We start from the raw sequence: 23,080 nt of genomic DNA, 5'->3' as shown, positions 1-23,080 counted from the left end.
GCCCCTCTCAGGATTGCACCTGGAGAGTTTCCAGTTCTCTACCAATCTCGGCTATGCGAGGGAGAGTCAAGCAGAGACATACCCATTCCATTCTTAGCTTGGCTAGCGAGTGGAAGGCAATCTGCTACAAGTCAAAATTCACCTTTGCTGGGCAGCAGCAGCATGGGATAGAGTTGAGGGCAGAGACTCAAGTTTACTGCACAGAAGAAGGAAATGATAAACCACTTCATATTTTTACCAAAAAAACCTCTCTGGATACACTATCAGAACAATTGCAGATGGAGGTGGGACATTCTGGGAGAGATGTGTCCATGGAATCGCTATGGGACGGAACAACTCAACAGCCTAAGCTAAGACAAGACTGTGTGCAGAGCACTGTACTTAGCACTTGAGAGAATACAATATAACAGAGTTGATGGACACCTTTCTTGCATACAAGGAGCTTACTCTCTAGAGGAGGGAAGGAAATGAGACTATTTACTACTATAGTAATCAAAAATAAACAAAGGAGCCATCTAAACATGAGTTCTAAGGAGGGTGTAAATAAATTTAAACAAGTGCTAGAGTTGGCTGAAGTTATGATGAAGTTGGAGAAGACATGGTTCCTGTCCTCTCTGGACATTCATTTAGTAGGCCAGACCTAGGTGTATACACATACTGTCCTGCATGCTGGGGAGGTGAAGGGATAGAAGTTAGGGGCTTGTGTCTTCAAACATTTGTCAGAATCTGTGAATTTCTGTCCATGTGTGGGTCTGTGTGTCTCGAGAGTAGACACACTGAAGGCTGTGAGTATGTGTTTTGTCATTCTGCATATGTGTGTGTGTGTGTGTGTGTGGCAGAGAGTGAGAGAGAGAGAGAGAAAGAGAGAGAGAGAGAGAGAGAGAGAGAGAGAGAGAGAGTGTGTGTGTGTGTCTCTATCCCTATTCTGGGGCCCCCTGTGATTCCCAGTGCTGCGTTTCTTGGGCTACTTCTCCCCTGTTGGGCTGCTGAGGGCCTCTCCGGCTCCTCTCCGGCTGCAGGAATGGAATTCAGCACTGACAGTGCTCGGCTCCCCCTGGTACTGACCGGCACGGGAATGCTCTACCTTTGAGGTTTGCCTTGTGGTGTGTCATGCTGGGGCAAGAGAGACCACCACACTGGCTCTGAATCCCTGGGGGGCTGGGGCCAACCGGGACCAGCCTGTTCCAACCCCAAACCCCAGGGGCCAGGGCAATGTCAGGGGTGGGAGTGTGTGTGTTGGGAGGGGTGGGGGATCAGGGAGAGCGTTTCTCCTGGCTGATGAAGCTGAGTGCCAAAATCACCACCTCCCTCTCCAGCCCAGCTCTGGATTTGGGATCCAGCATTCTCCTGCAGGGCCTAAAGCATTATCGGGGCCAGGAGGGAGGGGGAAGACTAAAGGCATTAGGAAGCCTTTGATCAGTGATGAGGTCTGAGCTCAGGGTTTGGGAGGAAAGGCAAATCCTCCAGCAGGGGATCCGGGGGGCAGGGGTGGAGGGAGAGGGAGAGGAAGAGTGCTACTGTGTGCATGTATTGCTGCTTGTGAATGTAGGTGTATAATGCTCTGCGTGCACTCTGACATTTACGAGTTTGTGTGGGTATTTCTGCACACAGATGCACATATACTGTAACTGCTGTTTGTGCATGTGTTTGTAAAGTGCTGCAGTTTGTGTGTGCTTGTGCCTAGACTGTTGGAATAGGGGAAAAAAAGGATATAAATTGGAGAATCTACCCTCTCCTTCCTCCTCTGTAGTTGTGAAGCAACACCTGGGGAGTTGGCCCTTAAACACTGATTCCCACAGAGCAGATTGGGTCCCCTCCAGCCACTCTGGTGACTGCAGAACCCAGGACTTCAGCCAAGCAAATTCTTCAGCAGGCAGTGTGGGGCAGAGGGTAGAGAAGATGCCAGGAGGAAAAGAGGAGGGCCCCTGATATTGGCTCATTTGTGACTGTCTACTTTTCTCTAATGAAGGGGCCAACTGTGAAGCTGAGATAGACGAGTGTGAATCAGACCCTTGTCAGAACGGGGGCTCCTGCTTTGATGGCATCGGCTTCTACCACTGTGCCTGTGGCCTGGGGTTCGAGGGAGACCACTGCCAGGTGGACATTGATGAGTGCCAGAGCCAGCCCTGTGCCCATGGGGGCAGGTGCCAAGACCTCGTCGCCAGGTGAGAGCCATCATTTTGCAGGGGCGGTAAGCCACTGCCTCCACGCCTGCCCTGCCCTCATGCTTATTTTCTAATAATAATTGTGGTATTTGATAAGTTCTTACTATGTGCCAAGCACTGTACTAAGCACTGGGGTGGATACAAGAAATCGAGGTGGACACAGTCCACATCCCACATAGTCTTAGTCCCCAATTTACAGATAAGGAAACTGAAGCACAGAGAGGCGAGGTGACTTGCCCCAGATCACACAGCAGACAAGTGGCAGAGCTGGGATTAGAACCCAGGTCTTCTGACTCCCAGGCCTGTGCTCTATTCATTAGGCCGTGCTGCTTCTCTATTCCCATATACAACCCTTCGCCCCATCCACTGCCCTAACTGCTGTAATCAGATGGGTTTGTGTGTGTGAGAAAAAAGTCTTGGCACTTCCAAAGCACCTTTTATTCCCCAGAGTCCTTCCCGCTAGTGATCTCATTTGTTCTCACCACATCCCAGGAAAGACAGCAATTGCTATCTCCTAGTTCTGCTGGAGAAACTGAGGCACACCATCAGAGAGGCTTGTTGTCTCACCCGCAGCCGGGAACTGACCCCAGAGGGAGAGAGATTTGTGAGATTCTCACTTGTGGACTTGGGGTAAAGGCCAAAACCTGGGCAGAGAGGGTTAATCTTGGAGTGCTCAGGCTGGGGAAGGGTCTGAATGGACATCAGTGGTGGGGTGCACCCGGGGGTGGGGGTGGGCTGTGGGCCTGCCCCGGCTGAGCTGGGGTTGGAACCAGACCTGGGTGTGTCATTTCAGGTTCCGCTGTGACTGTAATGACACCGGCTATGAGGGGGAGCGCTGCGAAGTGGAGGTGCTGGAGTGTGCTTCTGACCCCTGCCTGCACAATGCCACCTGCCTGGAGGGTGTGGGCCATTACCGCTGTGTCTGCTGGCCAGGTACGTGGCATGGCCAGCGGCCAGGAGGGATGGAGGGAGAGAGGGAGGGACGGAAGGAGGGAGTCCCTTCACCTGGGTGTCGTGGAGAGTCAGTCAATCATATTTATTGTGTGCTTGGGAGAGTATAGAGAAGCAACGAAGCAGCAGTGTGGTTCAGTGGAAAGAGCACGGGCTTTGGAGTCAGGAGTCATGGGTTCTAATTCCAGCTCCACCAATTGTCAGCTGTGTGACTTTGGGCAAGTCACTTAACTTCTCTGTGCCTCAGTTCCCTCATCTGTAAAATGGGGATTAAGACTGTGAACCCCCCGTGGGACAACTTGATCACCTTGTAACCTCCCCAGCGCTTAGAATGGTGTTTTGCACATAGTAAGTGCTTAATAAATACCATTATTATTATTTTTATGCAACAATATAACAGACACCTTCCCCTCCCAGGGTTTGGAGCAGGGTGGGTAGAGGGAGGCAGTCAGCATGAAGCAATGCCAAGGATGGCTGTTTTTTCCATAGCCCAGCCAGCCAGAGCGTCCTCTGACCCCCAGACCCATGTTCTATCCATTAGTCCATGCTTCTCCTCTATTCCCATCTACAACCCTCCACCCCGTCCACTGCCCTAACTGCTGTAATCAGATGGGTTTGTGTGTGTGAGAAAAACCAAAGCACCTTTATTCCCCAGAGTCTTTCCCACTAGTGATTTCTTTAGTTCTCACCACAGCCCAGGAAGGACAGCAATTGCTGTCCTCTAGACTGTAATCTCATTGTGGGTAGGGAATGTGTCTCTTTATTGTTATATTGTTCTCTCCCAAGTGCTTAGTACAGTGCTCTGCACACAGTAAGCACTCAATAAATATGATTGAGTGAATGAATAATAATATGTGCCACCATTTTCATTTTCTAGCATGTTTCCAACTTTCTCAACACTCCTCACAGTAACACTGCTAGTTGGGGCATGACTTATTCTCGTTAGGTTACAAATTGTGAAACTGAGGACCAGAAAGATTCAATAACCTGTCCACAATTAACAGGAAGGTTAGGAGAGGAGTCAGGACTGGACTCACAGCCTGCTGCATCCTTCGGTAGTAGTAGTAGTAATAATAATAATAATGGTATTTGTTAAGCACTTACTACGTGCCTAGCACTGTACTAAACCCTGGAGTAGATCAAAGTTAATCAGGTTGGATGCTGTCCCTGTCCCACATGGGGCTCACAGCCTAAGTAGGAGGGAGAACAGATATTGAATCGCCATTTTATAGCTGAAACTGAGGCACGGAGAAGTTAAAAGAAATTATGGTATTTGTTAAGCAGTTACTATCTGCCAGGCACTGTACTAAGCATTGGGAAGGGTACAAGGAAATCGGGTTGGACACAAGGCCTATCCCACGTGGGGCTCACAGTCTCAATCCCCATTTTACAGATGAGATAACTGAGTCCCAGAGAAGTTAAATGACTTGCCCAAAGTCACACAGCAGGCAGGTGGCAGAGCCGGGATTAGAACCCATGTGACCTTCTGGATCCCAGACTCATGCTGTATCCATTAGGCCACGCTGCTGGACTTGCCCAAGGTCATATAAAAAGTGCAGAGCCAGGATTAGAACCGAGGTGTTCTTGCACCCAGTCCCATGCTCTTTCCACTGGGCCACAGAAGTTGTAGTAGCACTTATTGGGTGCCCACTTTGGTGTGATGCCCTGTACTAGGTGGTTGGGAAGTACAAATTAACAAAGAGATCATTCTTTGCCCAAAAGGCCCTTCCACCCTAAAGGAAGGGAAGGGGGAGGAAGGGGAAATGCACAGAAGGAAACCTCACTGCAAAGGCTTCAGTCCTTCCTTAAGAGGTGGTGGGGAAGGATGTGCTATTTTACCCTTACCCTCAGCTCAGGCTCGGGTGGAAGACTATGCCCTCTCGAGAATTTTGGGGCCAGGCACTCAGGTGTCTTCACGCTGCCTGTCAGCCTTAGCCTCTCTGGACTTTTGTCCAGTATATAAATGACCTACTTCTCACAGATGCTTTATGACCGACAAACACTGAATACCAAGTGCTTTAAGCTGCTCAGAAGTGTGCTGAATAAATTCAATGTATCACTGTCATTTGCTGTGTGCCAAGCGACCCCAATTACATATGCCTCTTTGACCTGCATCTTGAACCCGTTTCCTCAACCTGGAGACCTCAAGTCCTTTTAATTCTTCTACATGGAAGTGTTCACTGACAACCTGATGCTGGGTGTCTGGGCCGCTCTCCCTCCGACCCCACCTGGGCTCCTTCGGAATAGGGAATAGGCAGAGCCCACCTCAGATCCTCCCAAACCAGGATTTTCCCTCAGCCCAGAGGGCTGGAGCTCCAGGAGGTTTCCTGCTCCAGGAGGGCAAGGGGGAGACAGGATCTCGGGTTGGGTTGGGCACCAGCAGCGAGGCTCGGATGGGAACTAATGTTCAATGGAAGGAGTTGGTGGACTACATTTCCAAGCAGCCACCACCCTCCCCACACCTGCTCCCCTGTCCCCTCTGCCCCAACCTCCCTAATCGTGTCCCTCAGTAAACGTGCCCGCATGTAAATGTGCACCTATGTCCACGTCAGAAATACTTTTCAGAGACTTGCATGGTATTTGCAATTTCCATTACAATTCTGCTTGTCCCCCATTTTCCTAATATCTTTTGGGACCAGACCAGTCTCTTTCACTATCCCCTGTCCTTCCCTGAAGTCTCCCAATCCCCTCTATCCTGAGTCCTGCTCCCACCTGCACTGCTGCCCCCTTCCCACCTGGGGAAGGCTCTGCCCTTGCCCAAGGGGAAGAAGTCTCCTGGAGCTGCGGGAGCAGGGAGACTCCCTTTACAGCTGAATGAAGGGTGCTGGCAATTCACCTCTGCCTCTGTGGATCAAGGGTTTCAAGGTTCCCTTGTGTCGAGGGATCAGTCAGGACAGGCCTGAGCAATAATTCTTCCCCATAGGGATCCCATCTGAGGCAAGCCAGTGCTGTTGGAAGCCGGTTCTCCCAATGGAGCTGAGGGGTGGGCTGGGTCCACCACTGGCCGAGAGTGGGGCCTGCCATGGGGCCCTCCAGACTGGCGGTAACGGGACGGGTGTTTGCGGGAGATGCAGGTTACGGTGGCGAGCACTGCGAGATGGACGAGGACGAATGTGCGGGGAAGCCCTGCCTCCACGGAGGGCTGTGCTTGGAGCGCTCCAACCAGTCATACTATGGGGGAGCCCTGCCTGGCTTCCCCCAGGACTTCAGCTACAACATAGCAGCCGGCTTCGTCTGCCAGTGTCTGCCAGGGTATGCAGGTGAGCAGTGGCACTGGAAAAGGGCAAGGAAGAGAGCTGTGAAGGGCTGCATGAGTGGGGAGTGATGAGGCAGGAAGCAGGAAAGGCCTGGGAATCATGTCTGATATGACCACCTTCTGAAGCCCTTTTTAATTATTATTATTATTTTTAGTGGTATTTGTTGAACACTTACTATATGCCAGGTGCTGTACTAAGTGCTGGGGTAGATACAAGATAATCAACTTGGACACAGTCCCTGTCCCACATGGGGCTCACCGTCTTAATCCCCATTTTACAGATGAGGGAACTTAGGCCCAGAGAAGTGAAGAGATTTGCCCAAGATCACACAGCAGACAAGTGGTAGAGCCGGGATTAGAACCCAGATCCTTCCTACTCCCAGGCCTGAGTTCAATTTACTAGGCCACGTTGCTTCTCTAGCCCTTTCTGAGGCCAGAACATCTCCTCTGAGCCAAGCTTCATAGGACCGGCCCCTGGATCAACAGACGAGGGTAATCGTTCACACAGAACAGGCTTTCCTCATTAGAGGAGGAAAGGAAGGGTTGGGGGGGGGGGGGGGGGGGGGGGGGAGAGAGAGAGAGAGAGAGAGTGTGTGTGTGTGTGTCTGTGTGTCCTTGCAACAGGGACCTTCCTAGGGCCAGATTCCAACACACATTCTCAGTCCCATCCCCTCCTGCCCCTCTTTAATGGCGTTTTTAAAGTGTGTATTACATGCCCAGGCACTGTACTAAGCGCTGAAGTAATAAAAATAATTATGGTATTTGTTAAGTGCTTACTAGGTGCCAAGCACTGGCAGATAAAAGACAATCTGGATGCAGCCCCTGTCCAACATGGGCCTCACAGTCTTAATCCCCATTTTACAGATGAGGTAACTGAGGCAAAGAGTAGTTAAGTGACTTGCCCTCTTCTCTGCACTCTTCCCTCCCAGGTTGGACATTGGGACTTGAGAACATTGGACTCTCTCTGAGGGGCCAGCCTCAGCCCACACAGCTGAGACACCCCCCCACCCCCCGCCCCCCACCCCACTAGCCCTCACAGGAGGAAACTTTTGCAAATCATCAGCATGGCCTAGTGGAAAGAGCCTGGGCATCAGAGGACCTGGGTTCTAACCTGGGCTCTGCCAATTGCTTGCTCTCTCACCATGGACAGGTCACTTAACTTCTCTGTACCTCAGTTCCCTCAACAGTAAAATGTAGATGAAATAGCTGTTCGCCCTCCTACTTGGACTTTGAGTCCCATGCAGGACAGGGACTGTGTCCAACCTGATTAATTTGTATCTACCCCAGGGCTTGGAACAGTGCTTGACACATAGTAAGCATTTAACAAATACCACACACTCATTCAATCGTACTTATTGAGCGCTTACTGTGTGCAGAGCACTGTACTAAGTGCTTGGGAAGTACAAGTCAGCGACATAGAGACAGTCCCTACCCAACAACAGGCTCACAGTCTAGAAGGGGGAGACAGACAACAAAACATGTAGACAGGTGTCAAAACCGTCAGAGTAAATAGAATTATAGCGATATGCACATCATTAATCAATCAATTGTATTTATTGAGCACTTACTGTGTGCAGAGCACTGTACTAAGCTCTTGGGAAGTACAAGTCAGCAACACATAGAGACAGTCCCTACCCAACAGCGGGCTCACAGTCTAGAAGGGGGAGACAGACAACAAAACAAAACATGTAGACAGGTGTCAAAACCGTCAGAATAAATAGAATTATAGCTATATGCACATCATTAATAAAATAGAGTAGTAAATACGTACAAGTAAAATAGAGTAATAAATATGTACAAATATATACAAGTACTGTGGGGAGGAGAAGGAGGTTGGGCGGGGGCCGATGGGGAGGGGAGGAGGAGAAGAAAAAGGGGGCTCAATCAATCACTCGTATTTATTGAGCGCTTACTGTGTGCAGAGCACTGTACTAAGCGCTTGGGAAGTACAAGTTGGCAACATATAGAGACAGTCCCTACCCAACAGTGGGCTCACAGTCTAAAAGGGGGAGACAGGGAACAAAAACAAACCTACTAACAAAATAAAATAAATAGAATAGATATTTACAGGTAAAATAAATAAGTCTGGGAACTCCCCCCCAGTACTTTCAAAAACCCCTGTCAATGCCTTGCCCCTCATGTAGCCACCGTGGAGGGGGTTCTGGGGTGGTGGAGATGCAGGGCAGGGGGGAGTCCCTTTGAGGAAGCTGGCCCTTGGAGCCCCTCCACCTGGGCACTGATGACTTTACCTGGGGTGGTGCTTTACCTCCTTCTTCGCCCTCACATCCCAAACAGGAGCTGACTGCTCTGTGGACGTGGACGAGTGCGCTTCCCAGCCGTGTGTCAACGGAGGGCACTGCCAGGATCTGGTGGATGGATTCCGCTGCCATTGCTTGCCCGGGTACAGCGGTGAGTGACGGAGCGCTTAACGAGGCAACGGCGCCACCTGGTGGCCGCAGCGCCGCGCTGCTGCTGGGCGTCGGGATCCGGGATCTGGGATCTGGGATCTGGGATCCAGGACCCGGGAACCGGGATGTTCCCGAGGAGAGGGAGGGGCAGTGTGTGTGCGGAGGAGAGTGCGGGTGTCGGGTGGCTGGGCGTTGGTATTAACTAAGCGCTCACGTGGCTCAGTGAAAAGAAGCCGGTTTGGGAGTCAGAGGTCATGCGTTCTAATCCAGACAGCCGTGTGACTTTAACTTACCTTCTCTGTGCCTCAGTTATCTCATCTGGAAAATGGAGATTAAGACTGTGAGCCCCACGTGGGACAACCTGATTACCTTGTATATCCCCCAGCGCTTAGAACAGTATTTGGAATATAGTAAGTGCTTAACAAATACCAAAAATTATTATTAAATTATTATTAGTCTGCACACAGTAAGCTCTCAGTAGGTAGGATTGATTGGGGCCTGCGTCGACAGGGTCTCCGTCTGCAATGCTGAGTGACCAAGACCTCCTCGAGTATCCGTAGGGTGGGCAGTGGCCCAAGACGGCAGCTCCCCTGCCCCAGCTCCCCCAGCACCCCCAGCTCCCCTAGTTCCCCCAGATCCCCCAGCTTTCTCAGCCCAGACCCCCAGCTCCTCAGGCCCCCAGCTCCCCCAGCACCCCCAGATCCCAGCTCCCCCAGCCCCAGCTCCCCCAGTTTCTCCAGGCTCTGTCCCCACCAGTCCTTACCCAGCACTCCCAGCCCTCGCCCAGTTTCATGCCCGGCTGGGCAGGAGGAGACACAAGTTGGCCCCTGGCAAGGCAGGGAGGGAAAAGTGGAGGCCAGGGTTCTGGGCAGGAGGAGGGCGAGGGCACGAGGGCCCCATCGTGCCTATCTGGCTGCCGACCCCCTGCCCACCTCCTGTTTTTGGCCTGGAACTCTTCTCAAATCCAACAGACAGTAACTCTCCCCATGTCTTCAAAGCCTTATTGAAGGTACATTTCCTCTAAGAGACATTCCCAGACTAAGCCTCACTTTTCCTCATCTCCCACTCCCTTCTGCATCACCCTGACTTGCTCCCTTTCTTTATTTCCCTCCAAAGAGATGATGCCTCAGATCCAAATGGACCCTGGGGAAGCCCATTTTTAGGAGTGACGCTGAACCCCAGCTTCCCCCCAGTCATCTCTGAACAGAAACCACGACTCTAAGTGGAGTACCCTCCCCTTCTCACCCTCTTTCCTCTGCCTCAAGTTCCCATCACCTTCTCCTCTCCCACTCTCTCAGGGTGCCATCTTCCCTGCCCCTCTTCTGCAGTCCCCCAGCTCTGGCATGCCCTCCTTGCATTGCTGGGTTGTCTTTGCTACCGTGGCTTAATGGAAATAGCACGGGTTTGGGAGACAGAGGACGTGAGTTCTAATCCTAACTCGCCACTTGTCAGCTGTGTGACTTTGGGCAAGTCACTTCACTTCTCTGAGCTTCATTTACCTCATCTGTATAATGGGGATTAAGAGTGTGAGCCCCACAGGAGACAACCTGATTACCTTGTATTTACCCCAGCACTTAAAACAGTACTTGGAGCATAACAGTCACTTAACAAATACCATCATTATCATTACTAAGATCTGTGGGAGTTTAAACACCCCGACTCCCACTGCCAGCAGTGGTGTCCATGGCTGGGGAAGCCAAAGTCTAGGCACTGAGATGAGTCAGCCTCAAGAATTGTGGGACCAGACTCTAGGATGGACAGTCAATCAATCATTAGTATTCATTGAGAACTTACTGGGTGCACTGTACTAAGTGTTTGAGAAAGTCCAATGCAAAAGAGGTGGTGGACATGTTCCCTGCCCACAACGAGCTTACAGTTGAAAGGGGGAGCCACACCCAGCTTTGAGCTGAATGCCAGCATTGCTGTGCCAGGTGAACCCTGGATTGGCAATCCTTTGGATCTGGCTGAGCACCACATGGGCGAGGACCCCAGTCTGCTCAACCAAGGCTGGGCCACGTCCCTCTGGAGAGATGGGAGAGAGTAGGTGGTGTCAACAGATTGCTCATACTACATAATTTCATGTGGCAAAAAGGGAAAGGGTGAGGGGCTCCAAGCTGGAGTAGCAAGGTGGGAAGAGAATAGGAGCCTGGGAGTCAGAAGGATCTGGGTTCTAATCCCAACTCTGCCACACATCTGCTGTGTGACCTTAGGCAAGTCACTTCACTTCTCTAGGCCTCAGTTACCTTATCTGTAAAATGGGAATTAAGACTATAACTCCTAAGGGTGACAGGGACTGTGTCCAGCCTGATTAATTAGTATCTACCCCAGCCCTTAGTACAATGCCTGGCACATAATAAGCACTTAACAGCGTGGCTCAGTGGAAAGAGCACAGGCTTGGGAGTCAGAGGTCATGGGTTCTAATTCTGGCTCCGCCACTTGTCAGCTGTGTGACTTTGGGCAAGTCACAACTTCTCTGTGCCTCAGTTCCCTCATCTGTAAAATGGGGATTAAGACTGTGAGCGCCACCTAGGACAACTTTGATTACCTTGTATCGCCCCAGTGCTTAGAACAGTGCTTGGCACATAGTAAGCCCTTAACAAATACCATCATCATCATTAACAAAAACCATAAAAAAGAGCCTACATTTAAATGGATGAGGCACCTGAAAAGGTTCCAGAACTAAGAAGCTTCCCAATTGAGATTACCCGGCTGCCAAAAGTCTTACCTCACCAAACACTGAAGTTATGCTCACCTCTAAAAGCTGCACTGGGTAGGACATGCAAGGAGAAAGAACCACAGCAGGATACTTCAGCTATTGCTGCATGAAGAGCTGAAGTTGGGAAACCAAAAGCTAGGAAAAAAGAGGAAATGCTCTAAGGACACAGTAAAACAACTCCTCAGGCAAAGCTGCATCCCAGTTGAATGCTGTGAATTGAATCACCCAGGCTAGACCAGCATGAGCATTGCAATCAAGAAAGGAATGGCTTTTTTTTTTTTAAGCAAAAGCTTTGTAAGGAAGGGGAAGGAGGAAAGGGTAACAGTGGCACTACATGCTCCAAACATCAAACAGGACAACACAACAAGGGCAGCCTTCTTGTACATGCAAGGTGGCTGAGACTGTGGATTTTACAATGGGCTTTTTCAGTCACCCAGGCATTCAGGAATTTCACCATCAACAGTGGCAAGGCTGGTATGGAGGCTTCCTCTCCTTATACCCCAATGGGTTCTCCTGATCCCTTTGTCTTCCCACTGCGCACCCCTCCCAGCCTCTGCAGACCTCTGATGAGACCCTTCCTCTAGGCCCTGGGGCTTCTGGCCCTGTTCCTTCATGTTCCCCAGTGAAATCTGCCTGCAGTACCTGTGTAGGGAGTCCCCCCAGCCCCAGACATCCCCAGCCAGGGTGGCGGACAGGCCAGCCCTTCTGATTGGAGTGGTGGAAAGGTCAGCCCTTCTGATCAGGGTGAGGCACAGGTTAGCTCTTCTGATCTGGATGGTGGACAAGCCAGCCCTTCTGATCTGGGTGGTGAACAGGCCAGCCTTTCTGATAGGGGTTGGGGACAGGTCAGCCCTTCTGATTGGGGTGGTGTGGGCGACGCTCCAAAGCAGGCAGGCAACATTGCCCCTGTGCCCCAGCAGTGAGCTGTGGGAAGACAAACATTCTTCCTGTCAGCACTGAAGGAAGCCAGCTGGTGAGGGGGGGAGGATGAAGGGAGGAGAGAAAGCCTAGAGGGGGAGGAGCAGAGAAGGGGGCTTAGAGCCAGGCTGGATTGCATCTCACTATTGAGCAGCTCTCTGGAGATTGACTGCTCCAGTTCCCGTTCCTCCTGCCTGACAGGGCCCGTGTTGCTGTTGCCACCCTGGGTCATCAGTCTGCCTGGCTTCCCCCCTCCCCCCAGCCCCTTCCTCCCTTCCCCTCCTCTTTCCTGCCCTCTCCCCTGACACCCCCACACTGCTCTTACCTGGGAAGGAGCTGTGATGAGCCCCCTGCTCCTTGGAGTGCTTCTGGGAGGAATTTCTCTTCTGACAGGTACTTCATTGAAGGGGTCTGGCCTGGGGAGGGGAGGGGCCAGATGGGAAGGGCTGGGGTTTGCCAGGGAAATGGCCAGTTGGGTAGCTTTGGGAGTTTGGGCTTTCAAGCCGAGGCTGGAGAGGGGCTACTGTGGGCCCTGGTTGTGCCATCCTGGGTGTTGGGCACCGGATTTGGGGGGGGGGGGGCGATCTCTCCCAGATAGGCCTCTCCTGCTGGGGGTCTCTGCTGGCCAAGTCTCTCTTCCCCAGGGAATGCCAACCCCTCTCCCCTAACACCAGACCCGGTCCTCATTGTTTTGCTGGCATGGTTCTCCTTGAGAAGGGCTCTGGGCCTGACCAAAGCAGCCTAGGTGTCCATGTGGGCTCTGCCCCGGAGAGGGCAGAGCCCACGGAGAGGTCCAGGTCTGCTGCGGGCCCTGTCTGGGACCCCAGGTTCAGCGCTCTGAGCAAGTACTTATAAGGGGGTTATCATTGGAGAAAAGGTGATCCCTGGCCTGGCTTTCTGACCTTCTGGTCAGACCGCTGCCCTGTCCAAGGCCAAGCCCTGGCCTTGAAGTTTAGGTTTTGTAGGGAGTGAACAATCTGACTCAGGCTGGGGCTCAACCAGCAACGTGGCTTAGTGGATAGGGGGCATGGGACTGAAGTCAGTAGGAACTGGGTTCTAATCATGTCTCTCCCACGCATCTCCTGTGTGACCTTGAGTGAGTCACTTAACTTATCTGTGCTTCAGTTATTTCACCTGTAAAATTGTGATAAGGGACTGTGTCCAACCTACTTAACTTGTATCTGTAATAATAATAATGTTGGTATTTGTTAAGTGCTTAACATGTGCCGAGCACTGTTCTAAGCACTGGCGTAGAAACAGGGTAATCAGGTTGTCCCACATGGGGCTCACAGTCTTAATCCCCATTTTACTGAGGCAACCGAGAAGTTAAGTGACTTGCCCAAAAACACACATAGCTGACAAGTGGTGGAGCCACGATTAGAACCCACGACTTCTGACTCATTCATTCATTCAATCGTATTTATTGAGCGCTTACTGTGTGCAGAGTACATGGACTCCTAAGCCCGTTATCTTTCCACTAAGCCATGCTGCTTCTATCTACTTGTATCTACTTCAGTGTTTAGTTAGAATAGTGCTTGGCACAAAGTAAGCGCTTAACAAGTACCATAATTATCATTATTATTATTGTTATTGTTATTAAAAACTCTGGATCACCAGTTGGCTGCTTTGAGCCAGTAGCAGCAGTGACTGTGGCTGAGGAGTGGCCTGGAAGCAGATGGGCAGACCCCATGCCCATGAGGGTGGGGCCCAGGAAGTGGAAAAACAGCCAGCCAAGCTCTCTCATTTTCAGAGAGGCTGCCTGCTCAATCCCACAACCCCGAGACCGGGCGGGGAGAGAAGAGGGGTACACAGACAGCAGCAAAAGCATCAGCGAGTAGCAGGTGTCTGTGGGCGAGCTCCCCCTCCTCCCCTCTTCCTCCCACCCTTAAGGGGTGGCTGGAGAGTTTCTGTGCTGGCCGGTGGAGACAGGGTCAGCTCCTGGAGCCTCGGTCCTTTTTCAGTGCTGCTTCATTGGCTGTGTCAGGCAGGACTCCTAAGTCTCTCCCTTCTTCCCCTCCCCAGTTTGGAAAGATGTTAAGAAGTTTCTTATTCCTTTCTTAGGTTTACTCTCACTCTGTAGGTTAAGCTCCATGAGGGTGGCAGTAGAGTCTAACACACTCTTGCATACTGTCCCAAGTGCTTAGTACAGTGTTCTGCATACAGTAAGGGCACGACAACTACAATTGGTTGATTGATTGGGGTGAGGGCTGGCCTGCTCTCAGGGCCTCTGGAAAGGAAACAGTGGTGTCCCCACTGGGGGCCCCCTCTCCTTCCCACCCAGCCCTGTGTCAAAAGGAAATTGGCTGAGTCTAATCCTGGTTAGTTCCTCCCTGTGGGGTGTCCCAGGGATTAGTTGGGCTGGGGGACTCCTTAGCCTTTGGTTTGCCCCGCAGGCAGAAAGGCCCCAGCTAAACTTTGCTAAACCCTTTATGGTCTGACCAGCTGCTCTGGTGTTAATGTGGATGGAGAGAACTCTCTGGGCTGGCTGCCTACTTGCTTGCCTGCTTGCCTGCTGACCTGTCTAGGGCTAGGCTGGAGTCTACACTGTAGATTCTTGGCTACCCCTGGACTAGTTTCTGGCTTGGTGGCTTTTCAGGTGCGGTGGCAGGAGGGTCAGAGAAAAGGTCTGGTGGGCCTGGCAGGGTGGGGACTGAGGGTGGGGGTGTTTGTGTGAGAGAGATAGAGACCATCTGGGATGGGATTAGGTTGATTGGATTGAAAGTCTTTCTGTGCCCCTGGGACTGCTTTTAAATACAATTCTCCTCCCTGGCTTGATGTGATCTCAGAGCAGGGGGCATTTCTAGGGTCCGGGTAGGGCAACTCTGACCTTTACCATTCTCTGCAGCCTGGAGTAAACTGCACTTGGAATCCTGTTGGCCTCGGACAGGACACCAAGAAAGGCCAAATCTGGGGCACTACACCTCGGGGCCTGGGGTGGAATGGGTACTGCAATGACAGAGGGCCGGGAGGTTGTCGTGCTGGGAACTTTGTTTCAAAGGGGACACTTAGGGTGGGCTGGGAGGTGGAGGCTCTGGGATGCAGTGTCTTTGGGGAGTGGGACTCATTCTACCTGTTTTCTAGAGAGTACAATGAGAAGGGCTATCTCTCCCTGGCTCCCAGGCATTCCTGAGGGCCAATGGACCTCCCATCAGACCCTCAGCCACTGCTGCCACTCTGGGCCCAGAACTGTCTGCTGATTGCTGATTTACATACCCACCTGTATGTCTCCCTACCCTCTCGCTCTCTCATCATTGTACACCCAGCAATTTGGGTCTACTGTCTCCCCCAGCAACTGAAAACCCCCTCAGGGGCAGGGAGCATTTGTCTTGTACTTGGTCCATAAGTTCCTCAAGGAGCTCAGTACACAGTAGGGCCTGGCAGTGGAGATGGGGTCGGCTGGCTGGTGGTCCATGACCTCTGAGGCAGGGCCCCTTCTGGGAGCCTGCTAGAGCCCCTTTCTGCTCTTCGATGACCAGCAGACCCCACTCAACCCCAGTATCCTGAAGACCTCTCCAGCTGGCCGTGGCCGAGGGAACAGCCTGCCGATAGCTGCGGGAGGGCCGGGCTGACTCTTTGGAGTACCCCCTGGCCTTGTGGTGCTGAAAGGGACAATCCATCCCCACCCTGGCAGTCGGGAGTCCTGCTACACTGCATCTTGTTCCTGGGCCTATGGCAGCTGACCTCCTAACTTATGAATCCTATCAGATTGGGCAGGAGGAGGGTGTGAGAGACGAGGGGCAGAGGGGAGATAGTGGGAAGCATTACCTTCCCTGTGCATTCTAAGGATGAGAAAGCCTTTCCAGCCATTTGGGCTGGGGTGGGGATGATGAATAAGAAGATGTCAGTGACCTCCGCACAACCCCATCCCAACCCCCGTACCCCGAGCCTAGTGCTGGTTCCTGATCTGCCACTCTTTGCCCTGCAGGTGTGACATGCATGGTGGATGTGGATGAGTGTGAGGCTGCGCCCTGCCAGCATGGTGCCACCTGTGAAGATGGTATCGCTGACTACGTGTGTCACTGCACGCCCTCCAGGGAGGGCAGCCCCATATGGGGTGGGAAGAACTGCTCCGTGGAGCTCACTGGCTGCCTGTATCACTCGTGCCAGCATGGGGCCCTGTGTGCCCCCACCTACGAGGCGGGCATCCACAGCTACATCTGCCACTGCCCACCGGGATTCCATGGCCCCACCTGCTCCATACCCACAACTTTCTCCCTGGGGGGTGGGAGCACCGTGCCTGTGGATGGGGCCGGAGGGGAGCTGGGCACGGCCAGCATCTCCCTGAGGTTCCGCACCACTCTGCCAGATGGCATCCTCTTTGCCCGGGGAGATGCCATGGAGTGCCTGACACTGGAGCTGGCGGAAGGTGTGCTGCAGGCCTCCTTGCTGAGGAATGGCTCAGTACATACTGTCTCCCTCCGGGACCTGATGGTCAGTAACGGGCACTGGCACCGGGTCGGAGTCCTCCTGGGGGATACCCTGGAGCTACAGCTCTGGCACGAGGGCTGTGGCCAGGGCCCTTGCAGGGACATCTGCTCAGTTGGGGCCTGGATAGCACCTACCTCGCCCACCTCCCTGAGGACCTACATCGGGGGTGTGGGGCCCGATCCCTGGGCTGGGGGACTGCGGGCCAGGCTGGGCTTTGTGGGCTGCCTGGAGGATGTCCAGGTAGACCTCAGGCCACTCCTGCCCCAGGAGCTGTCCAGCCTCCAACCTTCACTGCCACTGCAGCTGGGCTGTAACAGGACTGAGTGGTGCAGTGGGCAGCCCTGTGCTCATGGGGGTCACTGCCATGATCTCTGGACATCCTTCCGCTGTGACTGCCCGCGGCCGTACCAGGGGACCACGTGCTCCCAGGGTGAGTGCTTGGGATTGCTGGGGGGATGCTCCGGGGAGAGGCCTGGACCCAGGTATCTTAGAACTTACTCCCGAGTCTTGGGTCAAGAACCCAGACGTACCCTGTCCCCTATGACCCGATTAGTATGGGGCTGCCCAGGCAAATTATCCTAAGAGGGAGGCCGAAGGTTGTCTTCCAATTCCCATTAGCTGCATATATGAGCCAGCGTTGCCCCCCTTTCTCCTCATTCATTCAATCGTATTCTACCACCCCAGTCAACCTGGTGCCCTGGGTGACCATGGTGGCCTGAATTATCCAGAGACTGTGCATGTGCAGGCACAGCCTGAGTGCCCGTGTTCCTCACTCCAGTTAGTCTGATGCCCAAGACCAAAGCTGGCCAGGAGCAAGAGTGGGGCAGCAGGAGTGGGGAGTCATAGAGTCCAAGGAATTTGAGCTACGTCAGGCATTGGCTGGGGACATCTTGCCACCGCCACGAATCTGTAGGGAGGGGTAGGAGGAGGCACCCAGAATCTTTGGTTCTCCACCACAGCTCCTCGCTATGGGCCTGGGAAGGAATCATCCTTACTTAGCCCACCCCCACCCCCGGCCCCCCATTGAGTCTCATCCCTGGGCACTCACGTCCAGAGCCCCATGGTGGTTATGGCCCTTGCCTGCCAACGGGCACATATGCTTGACTGCTGGGCTGATCCATCTGCCGGCCTATGGGCCATGAACTGCTCCGTGGTACGTTCACAGCCTCCCCTCCCCTGATCCTTCTCTTTCCTGACCCTCATGCATGGGCCCAGGCTCCTGGGAGCTCTTGGGTTCCTGAAGGGCTGTGGAGTTAGAAGGGACTCGCTGTAGGAAAGACAGACCCAAGAGGGTGGATCCCTGGCCCAGGGAGTTGCTAGTCCAGGCGTTAATAGCCATCTTATGGGCTCTCAGGTTGTAGGCTGGGATCCGGCCCTTTGCCACCCAAGCTCACTGTGGGCAGAGAATGTCACTGTTTGTTGTTGTATTGTATTTTCCCAAGCACTTAGTACAGTGTTCTGCACACAGTAAGAGCTCAATAAATACGACAATGAATGAATGAATGAATTTTTCTGAGGAGGAGGGAGGGGAAAGCAGAGAACCATAGGGTCACAGACACCTGCCTCCCTTTGTGGTGGGTAGGAGAGCTGGTGATCCCAGGTGAGGGAAAGGGCCTCACCTGGGGGCCTGCAGCCTGGAGGGGGTGGTCATATCTTCACCGCCCTGTCCCAATCCTGTTTTCATTGTTGCCTGCTTGTCTCTCATTCCTTATGAAGCTCTTGGTTGGAAAGAGCCATTTCTTTAATTACAACAGTACACAATCCTGGACTATCCTCAGCAGTTGGCTCCCACTTTTCACCTGGGATACAGCTTTGCCTGAGGCTTTGTTTTATTGTTTCCTTAAAACTTTTCCCCTCTTCTTCTTGCATTTGATTTCCCAATTTCCATTCTCTGTACGGCAGTCGTCAGGGTTTCCTACGGGTGTTCATTCTCCTCACATGTCCCACCTGGTGTAGCTGTGAGCTTACCGTCTATGCAAAGAGACTTGACTAAGTTCTGGAACTTTATTCTTTGTGATCCTGTCTTGTCCTTTGATGTTAAGTTTAGCCTGTAAATAATGCTGATGGAACTGCTCAATGAGAAAGATGCGATGCCTGTAGGTCCAGGTTTCAGAATCATAGCAAAAGTTAGGCAGCACTGCAGCTCTGTAGACCTTTAGTTCAGCCTGGAGAATAATAATAGAGAAGCAGCGTGGCCTAGTGGATAAAGCATGGGCTTGGGAGTCAGAGGATCCAGGTTCTAATCCTGGCCCTACCACTAGTTTGATGGGTGTCCTTGGGCAAGTCACTTAACTTCTCTGTGCCTCAGTTCCCTCATCTGTAAAATGAGAATTAAAATTGTAAGCCCCATGTGGGACAGGGATTGTACCTATCCCAGAGCTTAGTATGATGCCTAGCACATAGTAAACACTTAACAAATACCATTTAAAAATACCACAACTCCCACCACACTCTAACAGTTCCCTAAAGGGTGCTGGCCTTCTCGATTTGGTTTTCTATTTTTTTTGTCTATAATTTCATGGTTGGTCAGTATGTCACCTTGCCCCCTCCTACCTCAACTTACTACTCTCCTTCCACAACCCAGTCCACACACTTGTCTTCTCTAATGCTGACCTTCTCACTGTGCCTCAATTTCACTGTCTCATTGCTGACCCCTAGCCCACATCCTGCACCTGGCCTGGAACGTCCTCCCTCCTCAAATCCGACAGACAATTTCTCTCTCCCCCTTCGAAGCCTTACTGAAAGCACATCTCCTCCAGGAGGCCTTCCCAGACTAAACCCCCCTTTCCTCTTCTCCCACTCCCTTCTGTGTCACCCTGACTTGCTCTCTTTTTCCTTCCGCCTTCCCAGCCCGACAGCACTTATGTACATATCTGTAATTAATTTATTTATATTGTTGTCTGTCTCCCCCGCTGTAGACTGTAAGCTCGTAATGGGCAGGGAATACATCTCTTCACTGTTGTATTGTTAATGTTATGTTCTATTGTACTTTCCCAATTGCTTAGTACAGTGCTTTATACAGAGTAAGCACTCAATAAATATGATTGAATGAATGACTGTTACCTAGGAAATAGAATCTTGTCACAGTATTTAGGTCTATGATTCTCACTGTGAATTTGTTACTGTTTATATGGCTTCCCAGGCTGATCCATCACCACAGTTTCCTCTAGACTTATCATCAGGCTGCAATGCCTGCCTGATTTGGTGAAACAGTTTATCATCATCTGTGTGCCTCCTTGGGTATGGGTCTCTAGGGTGGAGGCAATCTGCCTATGGTAATTCTTGAATGGCAATCCCTAGGACTTGGGATGATATGCAAAGTCTGTTGGAGTTGGAAGAATTTCTCAGAGGTGTGGAAGCATCTTCCAACACCTGCATTCAGGTCTCTCCTTGGCAGGGATCATGTTTACCAACTCGGTTGAGCGTACTTTCCCATCTCCTTAATGCAGCGTTCTACACACAGTATGCACTTAATAAATACTATGGCTACATAGAATGAGTACAGCAAGTCAGGCCAACTAGGCATGGATCAGCTGGGCACCTTTAGCTCTGACCTGCTCAGTTTTGCAGATATAAAGTAGTCTCAAAACCCTAATGAACTTTTGGGGGCAGACAAAGTTTTCTAAATAGTCTTGAAGTCCAGCTCTACAAATTGTTTTTTTAATGGTATTTGTTAAGCGCTTACTATATGCCAGCCACTGTATTAACCACGGGGTAGATACAAGACATTATTATTATTATTATTATTAGAGAAGCAGCATTAGAAAAACAGCATGGGGAAGGGGATAGAGCATGGGCCAGGGAGTCAGAAGGTCGTGGGTTCTAATCCAGACACATCTGCTGTGTGACCTTGAGCAAGTCACTTCACTTCTCTGTGCCTCAGTTACCTCATCTGTAAAATGGAGATTGAGACTGTGAGCCCCACATGGGACAGGGACTGTGTCCAACTCAATTTGCTTGTGTCCACCCCAGCGCTTAGTACAGTGCCTGGCACCTAGTAAGAGCTTAACAAATATGATGATTATTATTATTATATTTTTTAAGCACTTACTATGTGTCAAGCATTGATCTAAGCACTGGGGTAGTTACAAGAGTCTCTGTCCCACATGGAGCTCCCAGTGTAAGTAGGAGGAAAGAGGATTGAATCCTTAATTAATAGTTGAGGAAACAAATTCTCAGAGAAGTGAAGTGACTTGTCCAAGGTCATACAGCATACACTGGTAGAGCAGGGGTTAGAACCCAAGTCCTCTGACTCCTGGGCCATTTCTCTTTCATTCATTCATTCATTCATTCATTCATTCATTCAATTGTATTTATTGAGCACTTACTGTGTGCAGAGCACTGTACTAAGCACTTGGGAAGTACAAGTTGGCAACATATTCCACTAGACCATGCTGCTTCTCTGATTCCAAATGCTTATATATGGTCTTTGAAAACTATGCGGTGGTCTTGGTGCTGTTCCCTGACTCTGGCGCTAGGTAGGCATTGCTATGATTTGAAGTTATATTGTGAATTCAGGAGAGTTCCAGATTCCAGAAGCCAATCCAGCAGTACTCTGGCTAGGATCTTGATGGTCCTGGAGAGTAATGCTGTTGCTTTTGCTATTGCTACAATCTGACCTTTTGCCTTCCTTCATACTGATGGTGGCATCTTTAAGATCCTGTGGCATTTCCTTAGAGGTCCATCTGTTAACAAAGGGCTTGGGTAAACGTTTAAGCAGATCTTGCCAATCTCAATGGGTCTGCTGTCCGGTCCAGGCACTTGTCCATTCTCATGACTCTGCTGCATTGACTTCCCCAATAGGTGGGGCGGGTGTCAAGTCTTTACATGTTGGAAAGTTTTGTATGTTTGATAGGGTCTCCTTCAAAAGAGAAGCTGCATGGCCTAAAGGAAAGAGCACAGATCTGTGAGTCATAATCCTAGTTCTAAACCTGGCTCCTTCACTTGCCTGCTATGGGATATTTAGCAAGTTGCTTTTATGATGAGGGAACTAAGGCACAGAGAAATAAAGCATGGATGTTCACCCTCCCCTTTACACTGTGTGTCTCATGGAACTGTGTCTAATTGCATTGTACCTACCCCAGTGCTTATGACAGTGCTTGGCACATAATAAGCACTTAACAAATGCAGTTGTTATTACTATTCTTAGGCACGTTTGAGGAGAACATTCAAGTGTTCTTTCCATGTTTTCATGAAAGCCTCCTGTAATAGATTTCAACCTGCCTTTACTCTTCAGTGGTACCATGATGGCACAAACGGGACCATTTAATGTCTTTAGGGATGTGTAGTATTTTTGGTTTTGTAGCAGTCTGCATGGCTCTGGATCTTTCTGTATTTCTAACAGTCTATTTGTATCTTTGTACTTGTCTATCTGTCTGTCTATCAATCTACTAAGCATGTTTGCAGAGCCCTGAAGTAAAGTCTATGGAGAGTGCAGTAGGGTAAGGAGGCAAGATCCCTGCCTTCAAGGAACTTAAAGTCCAACAGGAGTGTCAGGCATTGAAATAAATTATAGATAGATGGAAGTAACAGTGTATAAAGATGTGTACATAAGTGCTGTGGGCAAGGGGTGAGCACCAAAATGCTTTGTGAGTATGGACTTAAGTGCACAGAAGTAAAAGGGAGGAGAAAATGAGGTGGGTGGATGAGATATTAGGGAAGGCTGGAGGAGGTATGATTTTAGTAGGACTTTGAAGAGGGGAAGTGCAGTAGTCTGTCAGATCTGAAGGGGGAGGGAGTTCCAGGCAGGAACATGGGGTAGATGGTGAGAGAAATGAGGTTGTCTCAGTAAGTATGTTGGCGTTAAAGGAGCAAAGTGTGTGAGCTGGGTTGTAGGGGGAGAGAGCGAAGATAATAGTGGGAAGAGTGCTGATTAAGTGTCTTCAAGCTGGTGATAAAGAGTTAATACTTGATGCAGAGATGGGGAAAAATTGGAGATTATTAAGGAATGGAAAGACAGGTCTCCCTCTCTAGACTATAAGCTCGTTGTTAGCAGGGAATGTGTCTACCAACTATTATTTTGTATTCTCCCCAAGCACTTAGTACAGTGATTTGCACACAGTAAGCTCTCAATGAATACAATTGGTTGATTGACATGGGTAGTTTTTTTTTAATACTAATAATAATGGCATTTATTAAGCACTTACTATGTGCAAAGCACTTTTCTAAGCGCTGGGGAGGTTACAAGGTGATCAGGTTGTCCCACGGGGGGCTCACAGTCTTAATCCCCATTTTACAG

General features: G+C 50.9%; 1 protein-coding gene across 1 annotated transcript in view; it reads left to right on the top strand.

Moving 5' to 3' along the window:
* CRB2 (crumbs cell polarity complex component 2) overlaps window positions 1-23,080 on the top strand; it is a 41,240-nt gene that overhangs the window by 2,037 nt on the left and 16,123 nt on the right. Inside the window, exons 2-6 of the mRNA XM_038745903.1 lie at window positions 1,970-2,165; window positions 2,959-3,098; window positions 6,191-6,376; window positions 8,668-8,781; window positions 16,340-17,272. Coding sequence (XP_038601831.1) covers window positions 1,970-2,165; window positions 2,959-3,098; window positions 6,191-6,376; window positions 8,668-8,781; window positions 16,340-17,272 — 1,569 coding nt within the window. The remainder of the gene's footprint in view (window positions 1-1,969; window positions 2,166-2,958; window positions 3,099-6,190; window positions 6,377-8,667; window positions 8,782-16,339; window positions 17,273-23,080) is intronic.

The sequence above is a fragment of the Tachyglossus aculeatus genome, chromosome 4 (genome assembly GCF_015852505.1).
Source record: "Tachyglossus aculeatus isolate mTacAcu1 chromosome 4, mTacAcu1.pri, whole genome shotgun sequence".
Lineage (NCBI taxonomy): Eukaryota > Metazoa > Chordata > Mammalia > Monotremata > Tachyglossidae > Tachyglossus > Tachyglossus aculeatus.
This window is presented reverse-complemented; position numbering and strand designations above follow the sequence as displayed.